This window comes from Artemia franciscana, chromosome 5 (genome assembly GCF_032884065.1).
Source record: "Artemia franciscana chromosome 5, ASM3288406v1, whole genome shotgun sequence".
In the NCBI taxonomy this organism is placed as follows: domain Eukaryota; kingdom Metazoa; phylum Arthropoda; class Branchiopoda; order Anostraca; family Artemiidae; genus Artemia; species Artemia franciscana.
In genome coordinates, this window is record NC_088867.1 from 41,034,189 (window position 1) to 41,058,263 (window position 24,075).

The 24,075-nt window shown below is 34.7% G+C and overlaps 1 protein-coding gene across 2 annotated transcripts in view; it reads left to right on the forward strand.

Moving 5' to 3' along the window:
- The first annotated feature begins 302 nt into the window (after positions 1 to 302).
- The window catches only part of LOC136027414 (uncharacterized), a 32,456-nt gene continuing 8,683 nt past the window's right edge, over positions 303 to 24,075 (forward strand). The window contains exons 1-3 of one of the 2 annotated variants that reach the window (XM_065704655.1): positions 303 to 394; positions 4,697 to 4,829; positions 9,058 to 9,274. In XM_065704655.1, coding sequence (XP_065560727.1) covers positions 4,725 to 4,829; positions 9,058 to 9,274 — 322 coding nt within the window. In that variant the 5' untranslated portion in view covers positions 303 to 394; positions 4,697 to 4,724. Of the gene's footprint in view, positions 395 to 427; positions 548 to 4,696; positions 4,830 to 9,057; positions 9,275 to 24,075 lie in introns of those variants that run through there. The other variant, XM_065704654.1, reaches the window with a different exon arrangement.

The window sequence follows — 24,075 nt, forward strand, 5'->3', positions numbered from 1 at the left end:
ACACCATAGGCGAGAACGTAATTTTGTTTTATTGCATACACAGCTTAGATAACAATACCAGTTTCCTGTTTTAATTTAGATGCAAATACCAGTTTTCTGTTTCCAGCCGCTAGCATCGCTACCGCGCTCTATGTCCCAAAAATAAATCGAATTTTCATAATTGTATATTGGTATCTAGGCTGTGGATTCCAGGCAATGTTACCAAAGGGACACTTTTAGTGCTTTTTTACACTTTTTCACTCTGGGTGACACCGTGCCACTGTTGGGTGAAAAAAGGCAACTTTTTGAAAAAAAGGACGCTTTTTGGCATTTTTTCAAAATCAATACCATATGTATTTATTTTCAGTTTTTTCTTAACTGCAACTGCTTTTAATTTGTGCTTTGTGCTTTTCAGGTTTGTTTTCGTCTTAGGTATTTTTTTTACTGTATCCGCACTACTTTCCTTTTCAAAAGCGCGAAAATTCAAATGTGATGAAACATACGACTTGACCAAGAGAGTTTAGAAAAAGTTTTTTGATAGGAAACTGAAGCAAGCACCTAACTGCTGGTAAGTAAAAGCTTAAGGTGTTTAATGACTTGTAGTCTACAGGAGTATGCAGAGGTGCGGCCTGGATAGTAGTTAGTAAGAAACTATTTGATCCTGATCTGCTGCTGCTTAATAATTTTTGGACGAGGGTGAACCTCAACAGGTTCTTCCAAAGTCAACCTAATGGACCCACGATTTTCGTTTATTGCGTTTTTGGTGGGGGAGGGGTGTCAAGGGACCCGATTCAAACACGCAATAAAAAAATCTATGTGTTTTTTTTCCATGTTTTTTAGGTCAACTTCACAAAATTTTCAAGTATACTTGAAAATCCCACACAAGTTCTCACGCCGTGTGACCGGGGGACCTACTAAACTTTCAAATATATTGGAAAAATGAGCAGTTTCTCATGCCATGTGACCAGGGGACCTATCTAAACTTTCAATAATACTGGAAAAATGAGCAGGTTCTTACACTGTATGACTGGGGGACCTATCTAAACTTTCAAACATACTGGAAAAATGTGGTTCTCGTGCCATGTGGCTTGCAGAGACCTATCCAAATTTTCAAATAGGCCTATACTAGTGTGAGCAGGTTCTCACGCTAGCAAGATGACCCAGGCTGCCAGGCCCTGGAGTCTCTTAGAGTGCCTTCTGGATGCTTTTTGGGCCCCTACAATCGCTCTAGGTTGTCTTAGGTTTCCCTGAGAATGGTATAGGACCTTTTTGGGTGGCCAGGTTCTGCACTAGGGGGCCCCTAAGGCGGTTCTCCTAAATCATCCCAAGACCCTAGAGCGATCCCAGGCATCCCTGGGACCACTCTAGGGCCCTTTTGAGTGCCCTGGGACCACAGTAGGGTCTCCCTAGAGTGGTCCAGTTTCCCTAGGTTGTTACATTGAAATTTGGCTGATTAAGCTATTTGTAACAGACTTCCAGGCTTTAAATTATAAAGTGTAGCTGTTGCTACTTCTAATCCAGGCACATTGAATGATTTATTCTTTTTTAGCATATGTTTTTCATCCAAATACTGATCTTAGCATGCCACATTTTGGGGAAGGTCTTGTAACTAGCTGTTGAAGGATTATGTTGGAAAGTTAAAGAAATTTGATTTAATTAAATCCAAAGAAAAAGGAGGAAAATTCAGGAAAAAGTAAACAAGAAACATTAGTAGTTCTTTTTTTATTTAGGTGTAGGACATGATAAAACCATATAATAATAATAATACTTATTATTTATTTATAACCCACTGCACAAAAATGTGAGGATAGTGGAGTAAAAAGAGAGAAAACAAAATAAACATCAGAAAAGAAAACAACGCTTAAGTACAACAAAATCAACAGAACAAACGGATGAGAACAAAGGTACAACACAATAAGGACATCAAAATCAATGAGGTAAAAGGTCAACAAAACAAATGGATGAGCCCATGATATGGGATAAGCCATTGATATGCTTGTGCTGATAACTTATCATGAAGCTCCTCTGCTCTTGCAGTTATGTTGGAGATTGGTATTTTTGGATTATTCTATAATTCCAATGCAATAGAGGTAAATAAAGCAGGTATTTACAGTATTTATAGTAACATCTACATAGTTTACATAAGTCACTCTATTCCTGTAGAATGAAGGTCCCAGAAAGATAAAGTACAGAGCAATCCCAAAAAACTGAAGACAAAGAACCAGGGCCTTTTGATTATACTTTGACCAGTTTGACACAATCTTAGAGTATCCAAATCTGACTTTTTGATGAGCTTCAGATATTGCAGTCTGGCAGAAGGACAAAATATTTCGAAGAGGAGTATTTGGCAAGGTAGCATTAAAAAATCACATTTTCAAGATTCAGATTTAGTCCAATATCAAGGAAACTTTTTTTTAGCCCTTTGAACTGTGCAGGACAGGGAAGACTTGCTAGTCAGGGAAGATAGAGTTTAGATTCAAATGGTTTTTCCCCTAGTTTCTTAAATAGCTCAATGTTTAGAAAAGATACATTTTATCCAAATATTTTGGCACTGTCTGAGTTGTAGAGGTTTTGCCTAAACCAAAAGCTTGATTTATGAATATTAATCTGTCCATAATCCCAGTATTAATACTTATTTAGATTAAAAAAAAAGAAATTAAAAAAAAAAGTTTTGTATGTAGTCTAGGTTGCTGATTTCTGAATTCCTTAGGAAAAGAGGGTGCTGTTATGATATTGTAATGGTGGGGATTGTATATTTTGAAATTGTATTGGATGGGGAATCAAATTCTTTAATTTTGGCCATTTTCACTGACAAATCAAATTGTGAAACTTCAGTCTGGATTGTAAATTTGCAATTCTGCTGATAAATAAGGTTCTAAAAATGTTGTTCCAGTGATAATTGTGATTGTGAATTCATAATCTTGATTGTGAATTTGATAACTATATTCGAAAAGAAGATTGTGGATTTGGATTGCTGACCATGCCCAGTTTTAAGTTGTATTTAAACCTTATTATTCCACAATTTGTAATGAAAACTTCCAGTTTTATAAACTGGCTCTTTAAACTTCTTTTTTCTACTGATAATATTTGTGTTTTGAGAATCTGGTTTAACAGTGGAAAGAACCACTGTTCTTTCATGCTTATTTTGCTCAGGGGCGTGGCTACAGTATTTTTATTGGGGTGGGGGGGCATGAGGGGATGCAATTCAAGCAGTAGTGAAGAAAAGTAACATTAAAAAACATGCTTCCCAGTGGATTTACAAACATTACACAATACATTATAAATAATAAACACACATTAAACAACATTAAACACAAGTGCTGATGCTTGGTTTTTACTAAAATTGTCACAAACTGGTTGCTGTAGATGACAATAACATGGTGTAAACAGGGTTTTGGGTTGGTGAATGTTGTAAACACTCGGCTTTTTTCAGCCAGATTCACCACTAATTCCACTTTACATATCCCCTTCCACTTCCCCCACACCTAGCACAGGATGCTCAATCTCATAATTGAACCTAGCTTAAGGCCTATTTTAATAGCCCCAAGTAGCTATGTGTTTTATTGAAATATTATTTACAGTTTGCAGGCCACATAAAGATGAACCAAAGATCATAGGCAAAACAATAGCGCTGTCTAAGCACAGATTAAGGATAAGTCAAAGTATTACTGTGGATTGTGTAGCATTATATTGTGACATATTCCCCACATTTAAATAGCAGCTGTACTTTCAATTTTGAAAGTATTCAAAAATAAAGCTAAAATTATTAACTTATCCATTGGGCATTGTTTGACAAAGAATATCCAGAAAATCTGTACAAATCTTGGCATCATTGCAGCAGAAACCTTATATCAATTAAAAATTGTCAGGGATGCCAATTGGAAGGGAAAGTTGACTCATAGAGTTTGAAAGTTACTTTCCCCTTTGTATCTTTGTTAAAAAGAGCAAATTCTATAAAAACTGCTCCAGAGTTTTTTGTGTAAATCAGGGCATGGGGGGTATGAATTTCTGGAGGGGTGTTACACTGAATATCGTTTTTGTGTCTATAATTCCCTTCACAAGAAAGGGTTTGTCAACTAGTGCTGCATGATAAAACTGATATGCCACTGTATAAGGTTTTTTTTTCGAAATTGTAGAATATTCTTTACAATTTTATGTAACTGTTTCTTCTATAGAGGATCATTTTCCATTCTAAAACTAAGAAAAAACCATCTTATCAAATAGTTCGTGACAACATACTGTAAGTGAGGAGCAATGCATCTTAATAGTAATTGAAACTAAAAAACTGGAATTTTGATTCCAATAGATATATCAAAATAATTGGCTTATTATGCTGATTACAAATATAATATTTTATTAAGTTTTGTGTTACCTACTAAAAGCTATAAGGATAAGGTTGTGCTACCTACCAAAGGCAGAATCACCCTAAAAAAAAAATATATAATTTCCAATCTACTAAAATTCTATTCAAAAAACTAAAAAAAAAGCGCGAAATCACTTAAAATGCAGCAGTTATTCTCAATTTTCTAGCATACGGAAAAAAACATTGGCCACGAATAAAGATGGTTAGCCTTAAGGTTTTATAAGTGAACATTTTAAGATGTCATTAAATCCATTGTATTTTCTAATGCTTAAGTCAATGTTACTATTCAGTTAGCAAATGTCTGCTTCTAATTCTGTAAGATCATGTGTAGTAACATTTTGTTTCATTTGTCAGGTCATCAAACTTTCATCATTTAATCACAATGGCTGAGACTGAGAAGCACTCATTCCCAAGCTCAGTTTTGGTCAATCATCCTAAAGGGATAGTTGCAAAAAGGCTGATTCCACCTGATGGATGTGTTTCTCCTGTAAGTATTGTGGGAAATATGTGAGTTTTATTTAATCAAAGAATATGCTCAGGAAAGTAGGTAAATTTTGCGTTTTTCTTGGCAGTTTAGTTTATACTAACTGTGTTTGATTCAATCTAGTTGACTTGAAGTCTACATAATAGGTACTCACCATGAGGAGATTATATTTTTCTTTTACTAGGAGGGTATTTCTTATGATAGTTATTTTGTAAAGTATTGTAAATCCCCCTCCCAAAGTCCAATTTTTCCTCTCAGTAAATTCCGGTTGACAGTGAAAAGAAAAGATTAAAGAATACAGCATTGGACGTTACAGTCCCTACTGTTGGTAATGATCTCTGTTCATGACCCTTCAGTCAGAAAGGGCTATAGAGGACTGGGGGCCACTCATTCTGTGTTTCTGCACACTCATCCTGTTTACCTTTCCCAGACTTCTTGGGTACCCATTTAGAGGTGGGTTGATTCTGGTTGAGCTTACAGAGTCACGCCACTGACCCCCTTTCCAAGCAGAACAACTAGCAACACCAGGACTTGAACCCTGTTCTCATGGACAAAGTAGTGTCCTTATGCTCATAGACATGATAAGCAGACATACTGTACTGATGGTATTTTTTACAATATCCCCTCTAAAATATCATATAAAGAGGAAAATGTGTTAAAACACAAATGTATTAACAAGTTGGTTTATTTGTAGCTATTTTTTTTCTCAGGTTCTTCTTCATATCTTTGCAAGGCCTTTGGATCCATTAGGAGGTCCATTCACCTCTTTGAAATTCCAAGAAAATATTCACTGGTTAATGAATTATTCTAGCAATATATAATGTAAGTAATAATTTAGTAATAATGTCGTTTTTTTGGGATCATTATCATCAAGCTATAAATTGTAGCTTCCAAGGCATGTCAAAGAAAGTAATTAATAACAGCATCAAATGACATGGGAGCCTGCAATTGATTGTGGTAATTTCTCAGTCTCCTTGAATCTTGATCCATTGGGTTGCATTCAAAGAGAACTTGTTGTGCATTTTCCAAAGTCTGATAAGAATTTTTGCATAGCAGGTTGTGGTGGATTCTCCATTTCAGAAGATCAGCCTTAAATAAAATAGTTCTGGCTTTTAGCTTATAGTAAAGCAGATTAAAATCCTTAGGAGGAAACACAAAACGCTTGTAGCCAATTTTTATTTGGGCTTTAACAACCTCTCTAAAAGTCATTGTCCTTACATTTTTTGGGGGGAGGGATATCTGCGGCCTGTGGCTAGGAATATGAAGCAATGCAATAAAATATCCTCTTGAAAACAGATAACCGATCTTTTGGCGTATACCTTTCAGGTCATGGTCATCAGCATGATAGTCAATTTGGCATAGGAGATAAATTGATGAAAGAGAATCTGACAGGAACAGGATGTTCCTTGAAGAGGTCTTCAGATCAATTAAGGCATCTAATGCAAGTCGTACTACATATAATTCAGCAGAAAATAGTGATGAATTACTCAGAAACGGGCATAAATGTTCAAGTTAGGGTCCAGAATACTGGCAGCTGCCCCAGCTTCTGAATTTTTAACAGAACCGTCCGTGTAGACATTTACATAATAGGGAAAACGGGTATTACACAATTTTCAAAGATTATATTAACTTCTTGGGCTAAATAGCATGATTTATTCTTTTCTGGTATGCCACTCAATACACTCTCTTGAGTGTATAACACTCAACATGGGTCATTTCTCATGGGGGGGAATCCACAAAGGGAGAAGTATCCATCCACTGTGAAAACCACTTTAGAAACTCCTTTAGATAAAGATTCCAGGAAGAAGAAACAGAATTAATAGGGGGTGGTTTACTAAAGGTTTTCTGGTATTCAAAATGCTGATTACCATATGCTTGTACTCTAGTGAAATACTGGCTTCTCTGAAACAAAGCTCTTTCCTATAGAAGGGTGATCCCTGACAGTTTTCTCATTTCTAGAATTGGGATGTGCTTGTGAAGTCCCATAGTAGTCAGGATGCAGAACTTTGTAATAACTCCAGTGTGTTAAACATATGTGAGGAACTATTAGCAAAAAATGTATGTTATGTTCCATCTTTGCAGTAATATAAACTTTATAAAAATCTATCATTGTTTAGGTGATGAACCCCATGTAGAATTAGTCAGCTGTTTTAGAAGAGCCAGATTATGGATAATGTTACTCCTGAGTGATTTGATCTGACCTATAAAAAATAATTCCCAACAACTTCACTAATATTTGTAATTTAGAGGAGAACTATTCAAAACAATATTCGGTATGGAAGCATGTTTTTACCTAGTAAATAGGATTTTTTTTGTTTTGGAAGTGTTTTTTTTTTTTGGAAATATATATTGCTCCTTGGGCACTGCAAGTGTTCTGTCGTTAAAAAAAAGAAATCATAAATAAGGTTTACAACTTTAACAAGAAATTCAAGATTCATTAATGCCTTCCGGGATTCTTGGTGAATGACGATACCTTAGGCATTGAACCATTCAAAAGGCATGGCAATGGTTGAATATCCTTGTGAGCAGTGTCCCTTTCTGAATCCTGTTTGTTCGAGGGGATAGAGGTTGTTTATTTCTATAAACCATTCCACACTAGATAAAATCAGTCGCTCCAGCATTTTACCTAGCGTTTTTAGCACTGAAATTGGTCTGTAAGATTTAATATTTTATGAAGGCTGGTTAGGATTAAGGACGGGGTTAGCTATGACTTTTCTATGATCTTTGGACCTTATTGTGGGTCCGTATAAAGTGTGCAGAAGTACAAATTTAATTGTCTCTGGAGCTGGTATAATCCAATTTATATGTATTTCATCATGTCCGTGAGTTGAATTCTGGTTGTTTATGCTAATTGCTCCATCTCTTGAAAAAGCAGGGTTCTTCAAAGGAAAGCTTATGCAAGCAGGATCTTGTCAGAAGAGAAAAGGAATGTCTGGCTCATGATTTCTTTTTTATATTGCTCTGCAAACAGTTCAGGCTTTTCACTGTCATTAAAAATGTACCTGTTGTTGATACACATATCACATTTCCTTTCATCAATAGGACTATCGTAGCCATTGAGTTTGCTAATATATTGGTGGATTTTAGTTGCAGCGGTTTGGGGGTCAATCTGGGATTAAAACCTTTCCCATTCTATCTTTTTTTTCTGCCTATTCTTCTAAAGCTTTGCTACTGTATGTTTATGCTCAAGATGTGTGATAGGAGAGGGATGTTTGTGGAAATATTTTCTATTTTTTTTCTAGTTTGTTTTGCCAGTTCACAGTCATGAGGGCCTTTTGAATCAAAATTGAACTCCATGGCAAAATTCTGAGGAAACGAATCAATAAGGATTATTTCTTTTTAGACTTCATGGCAGTATAGACTAGGCTCGTGTGCCCAGTTCGGCAAAATATTCATATTGGTTGCCTCATTCTTGCACATTTTGTCTCTGTGTTGATATTTTGATAAAATTGAGTCCTTAAAACCGAAATACACCTTTTCCATCCCAACATAATATATTATTTAAATATCTTGTTTGAACGCTCTCAGTTTAAAAAAAAAAAGGAGATATCCAGCCACAGCTTTATTTAGATGCATTATTTTTGGGGTTTGTCATCATACTGAAATCAATTTCATTCATGACACCCCTTCACCTTGAAGTGATTTGTATTATTATTAATAGTTAATATGTATTGAAAAATAGAAATCGAAAAGCATGGTTTCCGAATGAATGCAGGAAAAATATATCCTTTGACATTCTACTGAACTGAATTTTTTTTCCAAGACATCCCTTGAATATATTTGAGAAAAGGAAATATGTAACTGTCATAAACTTTTAAATGTATTATTTCATAATGTCTGATGCGAATTAATGTTGTATATTAAAATATCTTGCATAGATATCTTGGAAATATATTATTTGATAAGGTTAGCAATATAGCATGATCATTATTCATTTGCTTGTAACGACTGCGAAGCTAATGGTGATTAATTTAGTAAATTTTTCTCACAACTGAAACTCAGTTGAATAATACTTAATGGACTAAGTAAACACTATAGACTGTGAAAACAGTTCACAAGCAACGCTTTTTTTCTCTGTTATGTTTCAAACTTTCATTCCTTGGCGTGTTTCCAAAGGAACAAAGTTGTTTGATTGGATTGAATATATAACCGAGTATAAAATTCATATAATATTGAAGTTTAATTGTACACAAGATTCTTTTCCTTCCTATCACTATTCTCTTATTTTTAGGGAGAAGAATATAGAGGGTGGCCATTAGATGACCTTATCCTTCATAGCAATGGGTTCCTCTACCCTATATGTTCAAGAACCTCTGAAGACACAGTGTTTGTGTGCAATATATGCAATATCTCTATTTCTGGAATGTGTGTGTTATACAGTCATTTGAAAGGCCGAAAACATACAAAGGCACTGTGTGGAGGGAGCATAGTAGACTCCAATCTACAAGGTAAGAACAATGAGTATGATAGCAGTTTGATTTCACAGCACTTAATCTGTATATTGGTAAATTATTTGCTTAATCCCTGTTTTGCATCGAAGCTTAAAAAAAAGTTTCTGACAGGCATGTCGACGGAAGGGTGTCAGAATTCTGGGGGAAAATGTGTTTTTGGCGTTTTTTTTTTTTTTTTTTAATGCCCGTTTTCCTGGGTTTTTATTAGAAAAGATTGAAAATAATAAAATTGATCCCCTCTCCCACTAGGTCTTGAAAATGTATTTCAAAGAGAGAGAAACGTGGTTAACATAACAAAAATTACCTTGAAATGAAAAAACTGATAAAAAACAGTGTTACAAAAAAACCCAGGATAAAATCATACTCTAACCTGTTCCAAAGATGGTCACCCACAGAAAATAATATTGAATCAACACCTACAATAAAAAAGACAAGAATCAAGAAAAAAATAAAATACCCTAAAATGTTTTTCAGTTCTTTCGAAAGTGTCAAACAGTGTTGGTATTTTTGATTGTATATTTAGCTTAGCTATTTTTAGCAGATTGGTATTTTTAGCTGAACAGGGGCGATATACCATATTATATGACACGCTGTTAAGGGGCTCAGCATTTGGTCTTGTTGACATATTGCAAGGAATTAGAGTGTTGTTGAGTTGTAAATATTATAATTTAGCTCATAGACTAAGGGACTAGAAAAGATCTCCGTGGAGCCAAAGAAGAGTTAAAGACGTGCATGAACGAATATAAATTACTAAATGATTTACAGGTTGGTGTACGTAGTCTACACGCATCGTCATAATATTAAAAACGAGGTTTGACCCCTGTCTAGGGTACAAACCTGTGAAACATGCAAATATTATCTGTGATCATACATATCACTCGTGTCTTACATGTACACATTAAGGTATGCTCAATCCAAGTTTATTCAAAGTTTAAATATGAGATGAGCACACTAGAGGGGCTTAGAGGGACACTATAAGCCTAAATAAGGAGGGAAGTCACTAAAACGTCGGAAAACGTTAGCTGTTAGTTCAATGGTGAAGCCTGCTAATTCCGAGAGTGGGAGCTAATTCCAATTCTGGGGTGAATATGACAAAGGTACCAATAAACAAAATATTGGGAGGGGGGCAATGAGACAAGGGTGCCAGTTATCAACCAAATTGACAAATTTATTTTAAAGAAGAGTGAAAAACAGAGGAAAAAAACAAGGAATGAGGGCGCAAGAAAAAAATCTTGGGGGAAGGCTGGGGTCTTCCTCTCCCTTCTGGTTCCGGTATTGGCTAGTTTAAGGTAGTATTCCAGCTATTACTATCGTAGTTTCTGTTAAGATATTATTTAGCATAAAATTTGCCCTATTCAAACATTCATACATCAATGATATTTATTTCTACTCTGACTTATGGTAAGATCCTTTAAAAAGTTTCAATGCTAGGGGCTTAGTTGCCTTTGTGGGTTTTCTCTGTTTGCGGCTACTCCACAAATGGGTGCCGTCTTTTTTTTCAAATCGTTGTTGACTGAGAACTGGTTGTTTTAATAACAGGGAACCTCTCATTTAGAATATATATATATATATATATATATATATATATATATATATATATATATATATATTGATGGATGTGGATTACACTATTGGTTCTGCAATCTGAGATTAATATTCAAAGTTATTTAAGAATATGCAAGTTTCTCTCTTTTCGGAAAACAAATGTAGTTTTGGAGGCAAGTAAAACGAAATAACACCTCAAATGAGAAAACATTGTCAGATATCTTCTGGGGTGGGGCACATTATTTTGATATTGATCAAGTGTAAAATTATATGCTTAAACGCTTAAATAAAACATATTTTTGATTTGAACTCGCTGTTTTCAAATCTGATGTTTTAAGAGTTGAATGACATAATCCTCTAATGTTTGGACATTTTTGTTTACTTGAAATCTAATTGTTTTTTTCATAATTGTAAATAATAAGAAAGTTGGTTTAAAAATAATTATTGACATATGTTGAAAACATATGTATCCAATATATGTGTAAAAAATATATATTAGTTTCATCTTAATATGTATAAATTACCAACTATACAGTAATATATGAGACAACAAATTCAAGTCAAAATCTAATTATTCTTGATCCTTTTCCTAAAAAAGCACACTTTGTAGGCCAAAGATTTAGTATACTCGGGCAGCAGCTTTAGCCCTTGGTTGTTTAGATTGACCGCCTATTTTTTTTTTTTTTTTCGCCAACAAGTGAAAAGGCAAGTATACACAGGATCATGAATGCCAGTCAAAAGTTTTGCTACGAAAATTTGACGAATCTATGTTAAGTATAAATAAAGTGTTTTTTACATTATTCTTGATATTGTATTTAGAGTATTTTGTCCCCTAAAAAGAAGTCAGTATGGCCTAATCACATTTTATGGCCTTTTTAATTATCATATATTTTTTCACATAAAATGTTATAGGTCAGTCCAAAGAATATGGGAAACAGATAAGAATTGTTTTAACATGATTTCAATTGGAGTTATAACCGCTAAGTTTCATCGAAAATAAAAAAAAAAATTGTTTTAATTAAAGTTTCTTTGAATCCATTTTTTTTTTTTGAGAAAGTAGGAACTTTTGTTCCAATGATGTGTTTAATTTATTGTAAGACAGTGTGGGCCAGGTTAGTATGCTGAACATAGGCTAGTTTTTTTATGTTTAACCTTACGTCGAAATTAAAAGTTTCAGAAAGTTTTATTTACTATTTTTGGCCAAGATATTAAATATAATGTTGATTCAAATCAGGCTGACTTCAGACCTAAATATAGTAAAATTTATTACCGTCTTTCTGTTCTGGATGTTATTTTAAAGAATTAAGAATCTAACGGATCATTTGGTGTAACCATTCTTTCTGATATTTCCAAAGTGTGTGTTTTTTGTTTTTTTTGTGCATGTTGTGATTGATTTGTTGCGCTTAATCCTGATTAAACTTTTGTGCAACATATTTACTTTGTAATAGAGGTTTGTTTTTTAAAAAAATCTCTTGTACTATTCAATCGCTCTTGATGAGACCAGAAAAACCAGTTCATCCAAATTCATTTTGAGAAGTTCTGTCTTATCCAGATTGTTGGGATCCCCTTACGAGTACGAATAAGCCTGATCTTAACATTTTTTTTTTCAGGTCCTTTTATCTTTCTGATTGTTTTCAAGTATGTTGCAAGCAATTAATAAAATCCTTTTAAAGCATCAAGTACATCAAAATGAAGACATTTTTTGTCCCCTAACTCCCTCATAGGCCTGAAAACATGTCTTAAGAATTTTTTTTTTCGATGACCAGGCTTTACAATCACATAGTATTTCTTGTTTATGCTACATAGGCTAGTTTAATTGCGCGTAAGATATCAAGGGGTGGAGCCAAACAGGGTTTTTAAGGCAACTGGGTGCTGGCTCAAGAGGTGATTTAATAACATTTGAATGTGTCATGTCTGGGAGTTTTTCCTTGGAGTCCGAAGCAAAACCTTAAATTTATTATTTGCACTATATGATACAAATTAAGTAATAAAAGTGACGCTTTTGAATTAGAACAAAATAATGATTTTATTGATATGTGAGTCAAGTTTAAACAACTAAAAAAGATATTTTTGGTAGAATAATTACAAAAAATATTCTTGTAAGTAAGAATTTGGTGAAGAGTTTGAAGTGTTCAATCTTGATTAATTTTAACAATAATAATATTAATGCGTAGCTTAGATTTTTGGCTATTCAATTTTATGTCTCTTTTCAATTTCTATTTGGTAACAAAATATTAGAGATATATTCTTAAATGATCTAACTCATTCAAACACAGTTTTTGACCCAGTTTGCTGCTAATTCACAGCTGTGTTCGTTTTTGATAAAGAAATTAAGAAAGTTACGTTTCCTAGGGCTCCGTCACTATATATTCTTTTTGTTCATTTTCGGCTGATTTTTCACTCATGTTCCTTATTTTCAAACTCGATGCCCGCTAAGTCTCAAAGCCGCATAACTGCCTATGGAGGCCTTTTTCATTAGAAATTGAGTTCCCGGTCTTCCTATTTTAAAATATTGGTGTGTAACCAATTTGAACGATCAAATTTCATTATTGACACATTTTGCTACATTTGCCACAAGACGTTGCACTTACTTCTGCGAAACATTGAGATACAATCTTAATTATGTGAGGGTTGCATTGATTAGGAATGAAATGCCCTCTTTTTATTTTATTTTCTTCAAACTAATACAACTGATTGCACTTACTTAGAAAAAACTGAGCGCAAGGGACTTTTTAAATCTCTTAGTTGCACTTGTGTCTCGCCAAAGATTATAATTTTTTTAGAGAGAGAATTTATTTATAAAAACACAAAAAAAAATACAAAAAAGAAAATTTTGCCCAAAAGCCTTATGGCAGCCTAATAAGCCTAATTGGCCCGGTTGTTCAAAGCAATATTTGGCTCTTGCTTCACTTCTTATTAAAATAGTTGAAATGAGCTTCATATCAATTCCTTGGGAACATGACAATATATACCTATCAAAGTTTTGCACTTATTTACAAATGTTCCTTCTCTCGCCTTCATGAATCTTCCTATAGTAAAAAAAAAACTTAAGATATCCATTCCACAAAAAAAAGCTTGAAAGATCCATTTAAAAAAAGAAAAAAAAACAATTTGTTAGTGGAAATATTCCGTAATATCTTTGTACGGTATTGAATTCCTCGTTTCATGTTATGTATTTTTCTGAGTCACGGCAGATGACGTTGATTGCTTTTTGGTTTTTGTTTAGAGAAAATCTGAAGTCTTTCGACATTAGTTTGTCATACCATCTGACTCAGCTTCTCAGAAATCATGCATCAGATCTGAAAATTTTATTGTTAAGTGGTTTTCTTCCTCATGATCAAATTCAAATACTAATGTAACTTGCATTAGTGCCTCCTTTGGCCTCCTCTATATCATGGTATAACTCTATGGGGTATCTCTCATAAAATAGAACCTGTTTGATAAATGTCCCCTAGAACTGCTCTCGTCTAAAGTTTGCGTTGAAATTCAGTTATAACAGACTTTACGAGCTAAAATTACAAAAAAATTATAAATATTGCCACTGACAACTCATCTTATCACTAACCAGTCTAAGGAAAACATAGTCCCTTAAGCTCCTCTGACACCCCGCTCTTTTAAGAGCTACGATCTTTACTCCTTTCCCATTCAAGGACGTCTCGCTTTTTGTCTGGTTCAAGATTGACTTTAAAAAAATACTATTTTTTAACAACCTAAAATTCGTAAGACGAGGCCTACTCGCATTAACTTTTCTTTCATTATTTCCCTAGAAGAAACGAACAAACTACATGGTCTTTATAAGCTATTGCTGCTTTGCAACCATTTAAATTCAATTTCAATTCAATTCAATCATATATATTTAAACAAAAACACATAATTACATGTGCATAATCTGCCAGGAAAGCACAAAAGTGTTTGACTAGGGCAGAAACTTAACTAAAGAATAATTAAACAATCAACTAACAGAAACAACGAATCAACTGGATTTATCAAAAAGAAAAAAAAGAGAAAAAATAGGGGGGTGACGAACAGAAAGAAAAGAAAAAAAAAGAGAAAGAAAAGAAAACGATATTCAAATCTAAACAGTATTTCTATAACGACCCTTCACTGCTCGCTTGAAGGTAATAAGGCTATTTGAGTTCCGGATTTCCAAGAGGATTGAATTCCAGATAGCTGGTGCAAAAAATCTAATTAAAAAAGGAGCTCTTTTTGTTGATAATGTCTCGTTGACAATGTCACATGAATTTCGCGTTTCATAAGTATGCAAATCTTGATTTAAAGGGAATAAATTTTCAAATGACGATGGAAGGAGGTTGTTAAAATATTTAAAACAAAAAGTTGCAACCTGAAAATCCTTAGTCTTTGACACATCAAATATTTTAGTAAGTTTGAAATGAAGGTTAATGTTATCTGAATGCTGAAGAGGTGATATAATTTCAATGGCCTTATTTTGGATGATTTGGATTCTCTTATAACACGAGATGAAGTTGCTTGCCCGTATAGAGCATCCATAAGACAAATGGGGATGAAAAATAGAATGATAAATCATTTTCAGGATTTTTTTTAGGGAAACGGAATTAAGACGGCGGATAACTCCAAGGTACCTTGAAAGTCTGTTACCAATCAATTTAGCATGTTCATTCCATGAAATATTCTCATCAATAATAAATCCAAGATATCTACAGGTTTTTACCCTATTTATAATATTACTTTTTACAATTAAATTAAATAAAAAAAACTAGTTTTTTTAGCTGAAAGTAAGGAGCGACATTAAAACTTAAATCGAACAGAAATTACTCCGTATATGAAATGGGTTGTCCCCTCCGCAGTCCCTCGCTCTTTCCGCTAAAGTTTGACTCTTTGCCACAATTCTACTTTTTAAAACAATTAAAAACTTAAGCGTAAAGAGCGTGGGACTGCGGAGGGGACAACCCATTTCATATACGGAGTAATTTCTGTTCGTTTTAAGTTTTAATGTCGCTCCTTACTTTCAGCTAAAAAAAAACTAGTTTTTTTTTTATTTAATTTCTGAACGTTTTTGAATTAATGCATGTTTGATTTTGGCTCTCCGTACATAAATTATTGAAATGAAATTAGTATATTAATTTTTTTTTTTTGGCTAAATGGCTTTCTCTTAGTTTTGATAAGACGATTTTGAGAAATAAGGGGTGGGGAAGGAGGCCTAGCTGCCCTCCAATTTTTCGGTTACTTAAAAAGGCTACTAGAACTTTTAATATTCAACGAACGTTTTTATTAGTAAAAAATATACGTAACTTAAGAATCAACTTACGTAACAAACTTTTATATTCTTATATTTTTATTATGTGTACGAGGGGGTTTGTACCCTCGTTAATACCTCGCTCTTTACACTAAATCGTAAGTTTTGTCCCAATTCTTTAAGAATGACCCATGAATCAAAAAGGCCGTAGAATAAATAGTTGAAATCACTAAAAATATTTTAGCATAAAGAGCGAGGTATTTATCTCCTCCTAAATACCTCGCTCTTTATGCTAAAGTATTTTTAGAACCCCTCATATGCTTAATAATCTCTGTTCGTTTTAAATTTCAATGCTATTCCTTACTTTCATTTGAAAAAAACGTTTTCATGTTTATTTTTTCATTGTTTTTTTTATAGTAATGCTAGAAAATCCTGCGCCCTTTTCATTGAATTTTTCTTCCCCCATGACATATTCCTCAAAGGAAAGATCCTCCCACAAAGCCCTCTCCCATCAACCCCACCCCCCAAACCAAAAAATCCCCATGAAAACGTCTGTACAGTTCCCAATAACCATTACTATATGTAAACACTGGTCAAAGTTTGTAACTTGCAGCCCCTCCCTCAGGGATTATGGGGGAGTAAGTCATTCCCAAAGAAATAGTTATTATGGTTTTCGACTATGCTGAACAAAATAGCTACCTTAAAATTTTAATCTGTTGACTTTTGGAAAAAAATGAGCATGGGAGGGGGCCTATTTGCCCTCCAATTTTTTTTGTCACTTAAAAAGGGCACTAGAACTTTTCAATTCCGTTAGAATGAGCCCTCTCGCGACATTCTAGGACCACTTGGTCGATAAGATGACCCCTGGGAAAAAAAAAACAAACAAACAAATAAACACGCAACCGTGATTTGTCTTCTGGCAAAAAATACAAAATTCCACATTTTTTAGATAGGAGCTTGAAATTTTTGCTACAGAGTTCTCTGATATACCGAATGCGATAGTGTGATTTTCTTTAAGATTCTATGACTTTTAGGGGATGTTTCCCCCTTTTTTCCAAAATAGGGCAAATTTTCTCAGGCTCGTAACTTTTGATGACAAAGACTAAATTAATTGAAACTTATATATTTAGAATCAGCGTAAAAATTCGATTATTCTGATGAATCTTTTAGCATCAAAATTCCGTTTTTTAGAGTTTCGTTTACTATTGAGCCGGGTCGCCCCTTACTACAGTTCCTTACCACGAACTGTTTGAAAAGAAAATAATTCGGTATTTCGGGGCTTCTGACATTATTACTCCTTTGCGGAAGTTAGGCTCAAAATTGAAAAAGGATTATATTTTTTCTCTGGGCCCCTTCCACCTCTTAGTTCGTTTATTTTCCCGTTAGTTTTCACCTGTTTTCGCTTTATAGTTGTGTTATCTCTTGGCAGTTCTTTCGTTAGTTGAGTTATGGTTGTGGTATATATGTTTTATCGTTATGTGGTATACGATAAATATTATGTGGTATATATATATGTTATATATGTTATATAGTCGTGTTATTTTCAAATTATGCTCCATAATAGAGAGGCTCCGAACACCCAGCATTTTATATTAAGCTCTTAATTTGACGTTTTTTTTCTAACGTGACCAGATTCGTCCTGCGCCCTTTTCATTGAATTTTTTTTTCCCCATGGCATATTTCTCCAAGGAAAAATCCTCCCACATAGCCCCTTCCCTCAACCCTACCCCCAAAACCAAGAAAATCCCCCTGAAAACGTCTGTACACTTTCCAATAACCATTATTATATGTAAACACTGGTTGAAGTTTGTAACTTGCAACCCCTCCCCCAGGGACTGTGGGGGAGTAAGTCATCCCCAAAAAAATAGTTATTATGATTTTCGACTATGCTAAACAAAATGGCTATCTCAAAATTTTGATCCGTTGACTTTAGGAAAAAAATGAGCGTGGGAGGGGGCCTAGATGCCCTCCAATTTTTTTGGTCACTTAAAAAGGGCACTAGAACTTTTCATTTCCGTTAGAATGAGCCCTCTTGCGACATTCTAGGACCACTTGGTCGATACGATGACCCCTGGGAAAAAAAAAACAAAAAACAAACAAATAAACACGCACCCGTGATTTGTCTTCTGGCAAAAAATGCAAAATTCCACATTTTTGTAGATAGGAGCTTGAAACTTCTACAGTAGGGTTCTCCGATACGCTGAATCTGATGGTGTCATTTTCGTTAAGATCCTACGACTTTTAGGGGGTGTTTCCCCCTATTTTCCTAAATAAGGCAAGTTTTCTCAGGCTCGTAACTTTTGATGGCTAAGACTAAACTTGATGAAATTTATATATTTAAAATCAGCATTAAAATTCGATTCTTTTGATGTAGCTATTGATATCAAAATTCAATTTTTTAGAGTTTTGGTTACTATTGAGCCGGATCGCTCCTTACTACAGTTCGTTACCACGAACTGTTTGATTGAGGTCTATTCGGACTGATCCGATTCTAGAAAATAAAATATAATTTGTTTTACCATAATTTAGTGTCAAATGCTGTGAATCCGCCCACGATATAAATTCAGTTAGAGCAATTTCCATTTTTTTAAATAAAGAAGGTAGATTTTCACATGCAACAAAAAGAAGTGTGTCATCTGCAAATATTATGATATTAGCTTCAGATAAATAATATTTTAAATAGTCAATATAAATGAGAAAAAGCAGTGGTCCCGTTATTGAACCTTGTGGCAGTCCACACGGTAAAAGATGGCACTCTGATGTTGCATTTGCATTTTGTAAAACTTGAGCTCTGTTAATAAGATACGAAAGGAACCATTTTAAAGCCATATTACGTACACCAAATGATTCAAGAATTTGGAGTAATTTATCATGATCAACAGTGCCAAATGCCTTTTTAATGTTTAAAGTAAAGCTGCGGGTATTAGGCCTTTATCAAATGCATCATTCACCCAGTCAACCAATTTAAGAATTGCAAGGTCCGTAGAAAGCCCTTTGCGAAAGCCAAATTAGGTTTCACATAGAAGATTCTGTTCCTGGAGATAATCATAAATTCTTTTATGGACTACTTTCTCATAAATCTTCGAAAAAAAGGTAAAATAGAAATGGGTCGATAAGTACTCGGGTCATTTTTTGACTTCCCTTTGTGAAGGGGTAGCACTCGGGCTATTTTAAGTCTTTCTGGAAAATTTTCCCCTTCAAGTGATAAATTAATCAGATGAGTCAGAATAGGAATAACAACTGTTTTTGTTGCTTTAACAACTTTTAACGATACTTCATCTACTCCACAGGATTGTGATTTCCTTCTCATAATTATTTCATTTATTTCATTTTAATCACAATTTGTAAAAAGGAATTCAGAAGTAACATGACGAGGTTTAAGTTTGGGGACAGGTGGACTTTTTGATCTTTTAACTGCTTCATGGCACAGCTTAGAACCTTCCTCGGAAAAATATTTGCATAAATTTTCCGCAATTTCTTTTGGATCATTAACAATTTTTTCACTGAAATTCATCATTTTAATCTGGTCCTTTTCCTTTTTATGCCCCAGTGACTCATTGATTTTAATCCAAGTCCGCTTCATGTTTCCATTTATCTGTTCAAACTCCTTTTCGTAATAAGCTCTTTCAGCGTACCGTTTAATTTTATTTAGCCGATTTCTATACTCTTTGAAAGTCAGGAGTTTCTCATTCGTGGGGTCTTTTAAATAATCTTTATACAGTCTATTCTTCATTTTTACAGAAACAAGGATACCAGTCGTCATCCATACTTTCCGAAGGGTTTTTTTTTCTTTTTAACTTTCTTTAAGGGGCAACATTTATCAAACTCAGCTAAAAATATATCCATAAACAAATTATAAGCCTTTTCTGCACATTTCCATTTGAAAACTTCCGAAAAATCAACAAGTTCCAAATTTACAGCCAGATTTTTCAAACTATTTTCTGATAAATCTCGATGTTTAATCTCATCTTTTGGTGGTCTCCCCTTTAAACTATCAATTTTACTCATCAACATATGGTGGTCTGATCCATCAGTAACAAGTACATCGGCCATACAACCATTCAATAACTGCCCATCAACAAATATATTATCTATTAAAGTTGCCGAAGAATGCGTTATTCTCGTTGGAATTGTTACTAAAGGGTACAAATAAGACGACAAGATTGTATTAAGGAAGTCAACACGATCATCTGGATTTAATAGATCGATATCAAAATCTCCTATTAACACTACCTTTTTATGGCACTTGGTATTAACCAAGTGACATATAGCAATCGCAAATTCTGTCGGTCTGTCGGTCCCGGTTTTGCTACTTTAGGCACTTCCAGGTAAGCTAGGACGATGAAGTTTGGCAGGCCTATCAGGGACCGGACCATATTAAAGTAGAAATTGTCGTTTTCCCGATTTGACCATCTGGGGGGGGGGGGAGTCGGGGGCCCGTTAATTCAGAAAAAAATAGAAAAATAGAAGTATTTTTAACTTACGAACAGTTGATCAGATCTTAATGAAATTTGATGTTTGGAAGGATATCGTGTCTCAGAGCTGTTATTTTAAATCCTGATCGGATCTGGTGACATTGGGGGGGGGAGTTGGGAGGGGAACCTAAAATGTTGGAAAACACTTAGAGTGGAGGGATCGGGAGGAAACTTAGTGGGAAAAATAAGAAATAGCACAAGTCCTAGATACATGATTGACATAACTGGAACGGATCCGCTCTCTTTGGGGTAGTTAGGGGGGGGGGGGGGGTTAAATCTGAAAAATTAGAAAAAATGCGGTATTTTTAACTTACAAACGGGTAATCAGATCTTAATGAAATTTGATATTTAGAAGGATATCGTTTCTCAGAGTTCTTACTTTAAATCCCGACCGGATCATGTGACATTGGGGGGGGGTGGGAGGGGGAAACCTAAAACTTGGGAAACACTTAGAGTGGAGATGAAACTTCGTGGGGAAAATAAGCACAAGTCCTAGATACATAATTGACATAACCAGAACGGATCCGCTCTCTTTGGGGTAGTTGGGGGGGGGGGGGTAATTCTGAAAAAATAGAAGAATGAGGTATTTTTAAATTACGAACGGGTGATCGGATCTCAATGAAATTTGATATTTAGAAGGATATCGTGTCTCAGAGCTCTTATTTTAAATCCCCACCGGATCTGGTGACATTGGGGGGGGGGGAGTTGGGAGGGGGAAACCTAAAACGTGGAAAACATTTAGTGGAGGGATCAGGATGAAACTTGGTGTGAAAAATAAGCACAAGTCCTAGATACATAATTGACATAACCAGAACGGATCCGCTCTCTTTGGGGTAGTTGGGGGGGGGTTAATTCTGAAAAATTAGAAAAAATGAGGTATTTTAACTTATGAACGGGTGATCGGATCTCGATGAAATTTGATATTTAGAAGGATATCGTGTCTCAAAGCTCTTATTTTAAATCCCGACCGGATCTGGTGACATTGGGGGGAGTTTGGGGTGGGGGAACCTAAAATCATGGGAAACGCTTAGATTGGAGGGATCGGGATGAAACTTGGTGGGAAAAATAAGTATAAGTCTTAGATACGTGATTTACATAATTGAAACGGATCCGCTCTATTGGGGGGGGGGGGGGGGGGGGGGGGTAATTCTGAAAAATTAGAAAAAATAAACTTCATTTATTTATTTATTTATTTATTAATACCAAATACGGTAAGCTTTCAAGCTTGTCGCAATAAACATATTAAATAGAAATTATGACAATACTGACAACATAATACACACATACGAATCAATAAAAATAACAACTACAACAAACACTGACAAATAATACTATAAATTATTTAAAAATGATTTACTTTGAAAATTTGTTTCTGCTAGTTTTGTTTTGAATTTGTTTATGTCATCTGTTAGAAATGTTTCGAGTGGAAGGTCATTCAATGGCTTCTAAACCCTGCTGTAAAATGAATGTTGGCCTATTTTCCTTTTTGAAAGTGAGGGGTACATTTTATGCGGCTGATAACAGGTCCTGTTAGTGTCATTAAATGTGAAGAACTGTGATGTACTTATATTATCAATGCCTTTGATTATACGGAATTTGTTAATAATGTCTGCCCTATCCCTTCGGAATTGAAGACTTGGCAATCCTAGCCTGTGCAGTCTATTTTCATACGGCAAATATTTCAAAAAAGGTACAAGCTTAGTTGCTCTTTGCTGTATTTTTTCAACCCTTGCTCTGTCATTTCTATTCAATGGATACCATACTGACGAATTGTATTCGAGTATAGGTCGAACTGTTGATTTATAAATGGCAATGAATGAACGGAGATCAAACTTACGGAAATTCCGTCTAAGACATAATAGCTGATAGTTTGCCTTACGAGTTACTTCAGAGACATCCCTGGCAAACCTAAGACTAGAATCAAAATGAACACCAAGGTCACGGACATTTTCAAACAGTTCGTGGTAACGAACTGTAGTAAGGAGCGACCCGGCTCAATAGTAACCAAAACTCTAAAAAATGGAATTTTGATACCAATAGCTATATCAAAAGAATCGCATTTCAATGCTGGTTTTAAATATATAAGTTTCATCAAGTTTAGTCTTACCCATCACAAGTTACGAGCCTGAGAAAATTTGCGTTATTTTAGAAAATAGGGGGAAACGCCCCCTAAAAGTCATAGAATCTTAACGAAAATCACGCCATCAGATTCAGCGTATCAGAGAACCCTATTGTAGAAGTTTCGAGCTCCTATCTACAAAAATGTGGAATTTTGCATTTTTTGCCAGAAGGCAGATCACGGATGCGTGTTTATTTGTTTTTTTGTTTTTTTGTTTTTTTGTTTTTTGTTTTTTTTTCCCCAGGGGTGATCGTATCGACCCAGTTGTCCTAGAATGTTGCAAGAGGGCTCATTCTAACGGAAATGAAAAGTTCTAGTGCCCTTTTTAAGTGACCAAAAAAATTGGAGGGCACCTAGGCCCCCTCCCACGCTAATTATTTTCCCAAAGTCAACGGATCAAAATTCTGAGATAGCCATTTTATTCAGCGTAGTCGAAAAACCTTATAACTATGTCTTTGGGGACGACTTACTCCCCCACAGTCCCCGTGGGAGGGGCAACAAGTTACAAACTTTGACCTGTGCTTACATATAGTAATGGTTATTGGGAAGTATACAGGCGTTTTCAGGAGGATTTTTTTGGTTTGGGGGAGGGGTTGAGAGGAGGGGGATATGCTGGGGGAACTTTCCTTCGAGAATTTGTAATGGGAGAAGAAAATTTCCATGAAGGGAGAGCAGGATTTACTAGCATTATTTGGTAGGTCAGTTTAGATATAAAAGTTTAAATATTTCAACTTTGGGCCAATCTATGGCGAACATACAGATGGAAGCTCCAAAAATCACCCCGAAAATTGACCACATGCCTGAAATTAGATTGTGCATATTAAAATGTGCATATTTGTTCAGTTGAACATCACTTTCATGATGCCCCGGAAATTTCGCCTTGACACGTTAAGCCGTTCCAAAAATATTGTTGATGTGTGCATTTGACACCCTTTTCATCTTAATACTCTAAGCTTTACACGTGAAATTAGCTACACTTTGATTTATGATAATATTTGCTTGTGTTAATTTTGAGATGATTATTGATCTTAATTTTTTTTACTTAATTATTACTAACAATTAATAATTAATTATTCATGAATTAATTATTGTGGAGAGACAAAATAAAACATGCATTAATTCAAAAACGTTCAGAAATTAAATAAAAGAAAAATTAAACGGAAAGTAAGGAGCGACATTAAAACTTAAAGCGAACAAAATTATTCCGTAAATGAAAGAGGTTGTCCCCTGCGCAACTCCTCACTCTTTACACTAAAGTATTTTTTTAATTTAAAAAGTACAGCTGGAAAATAATAACATGCATTACTTCAAAAACGTTCAGAAATTAAATAAAAAAACAAGTTTTTTAAACTGCAAGTAAGGAGCGACAGTAAAACTTAAAACGAACAGAAATTACTTCGTATATGAAAGAGGCTGCTTCCTCATCAACGCCCCGCTCTTTACG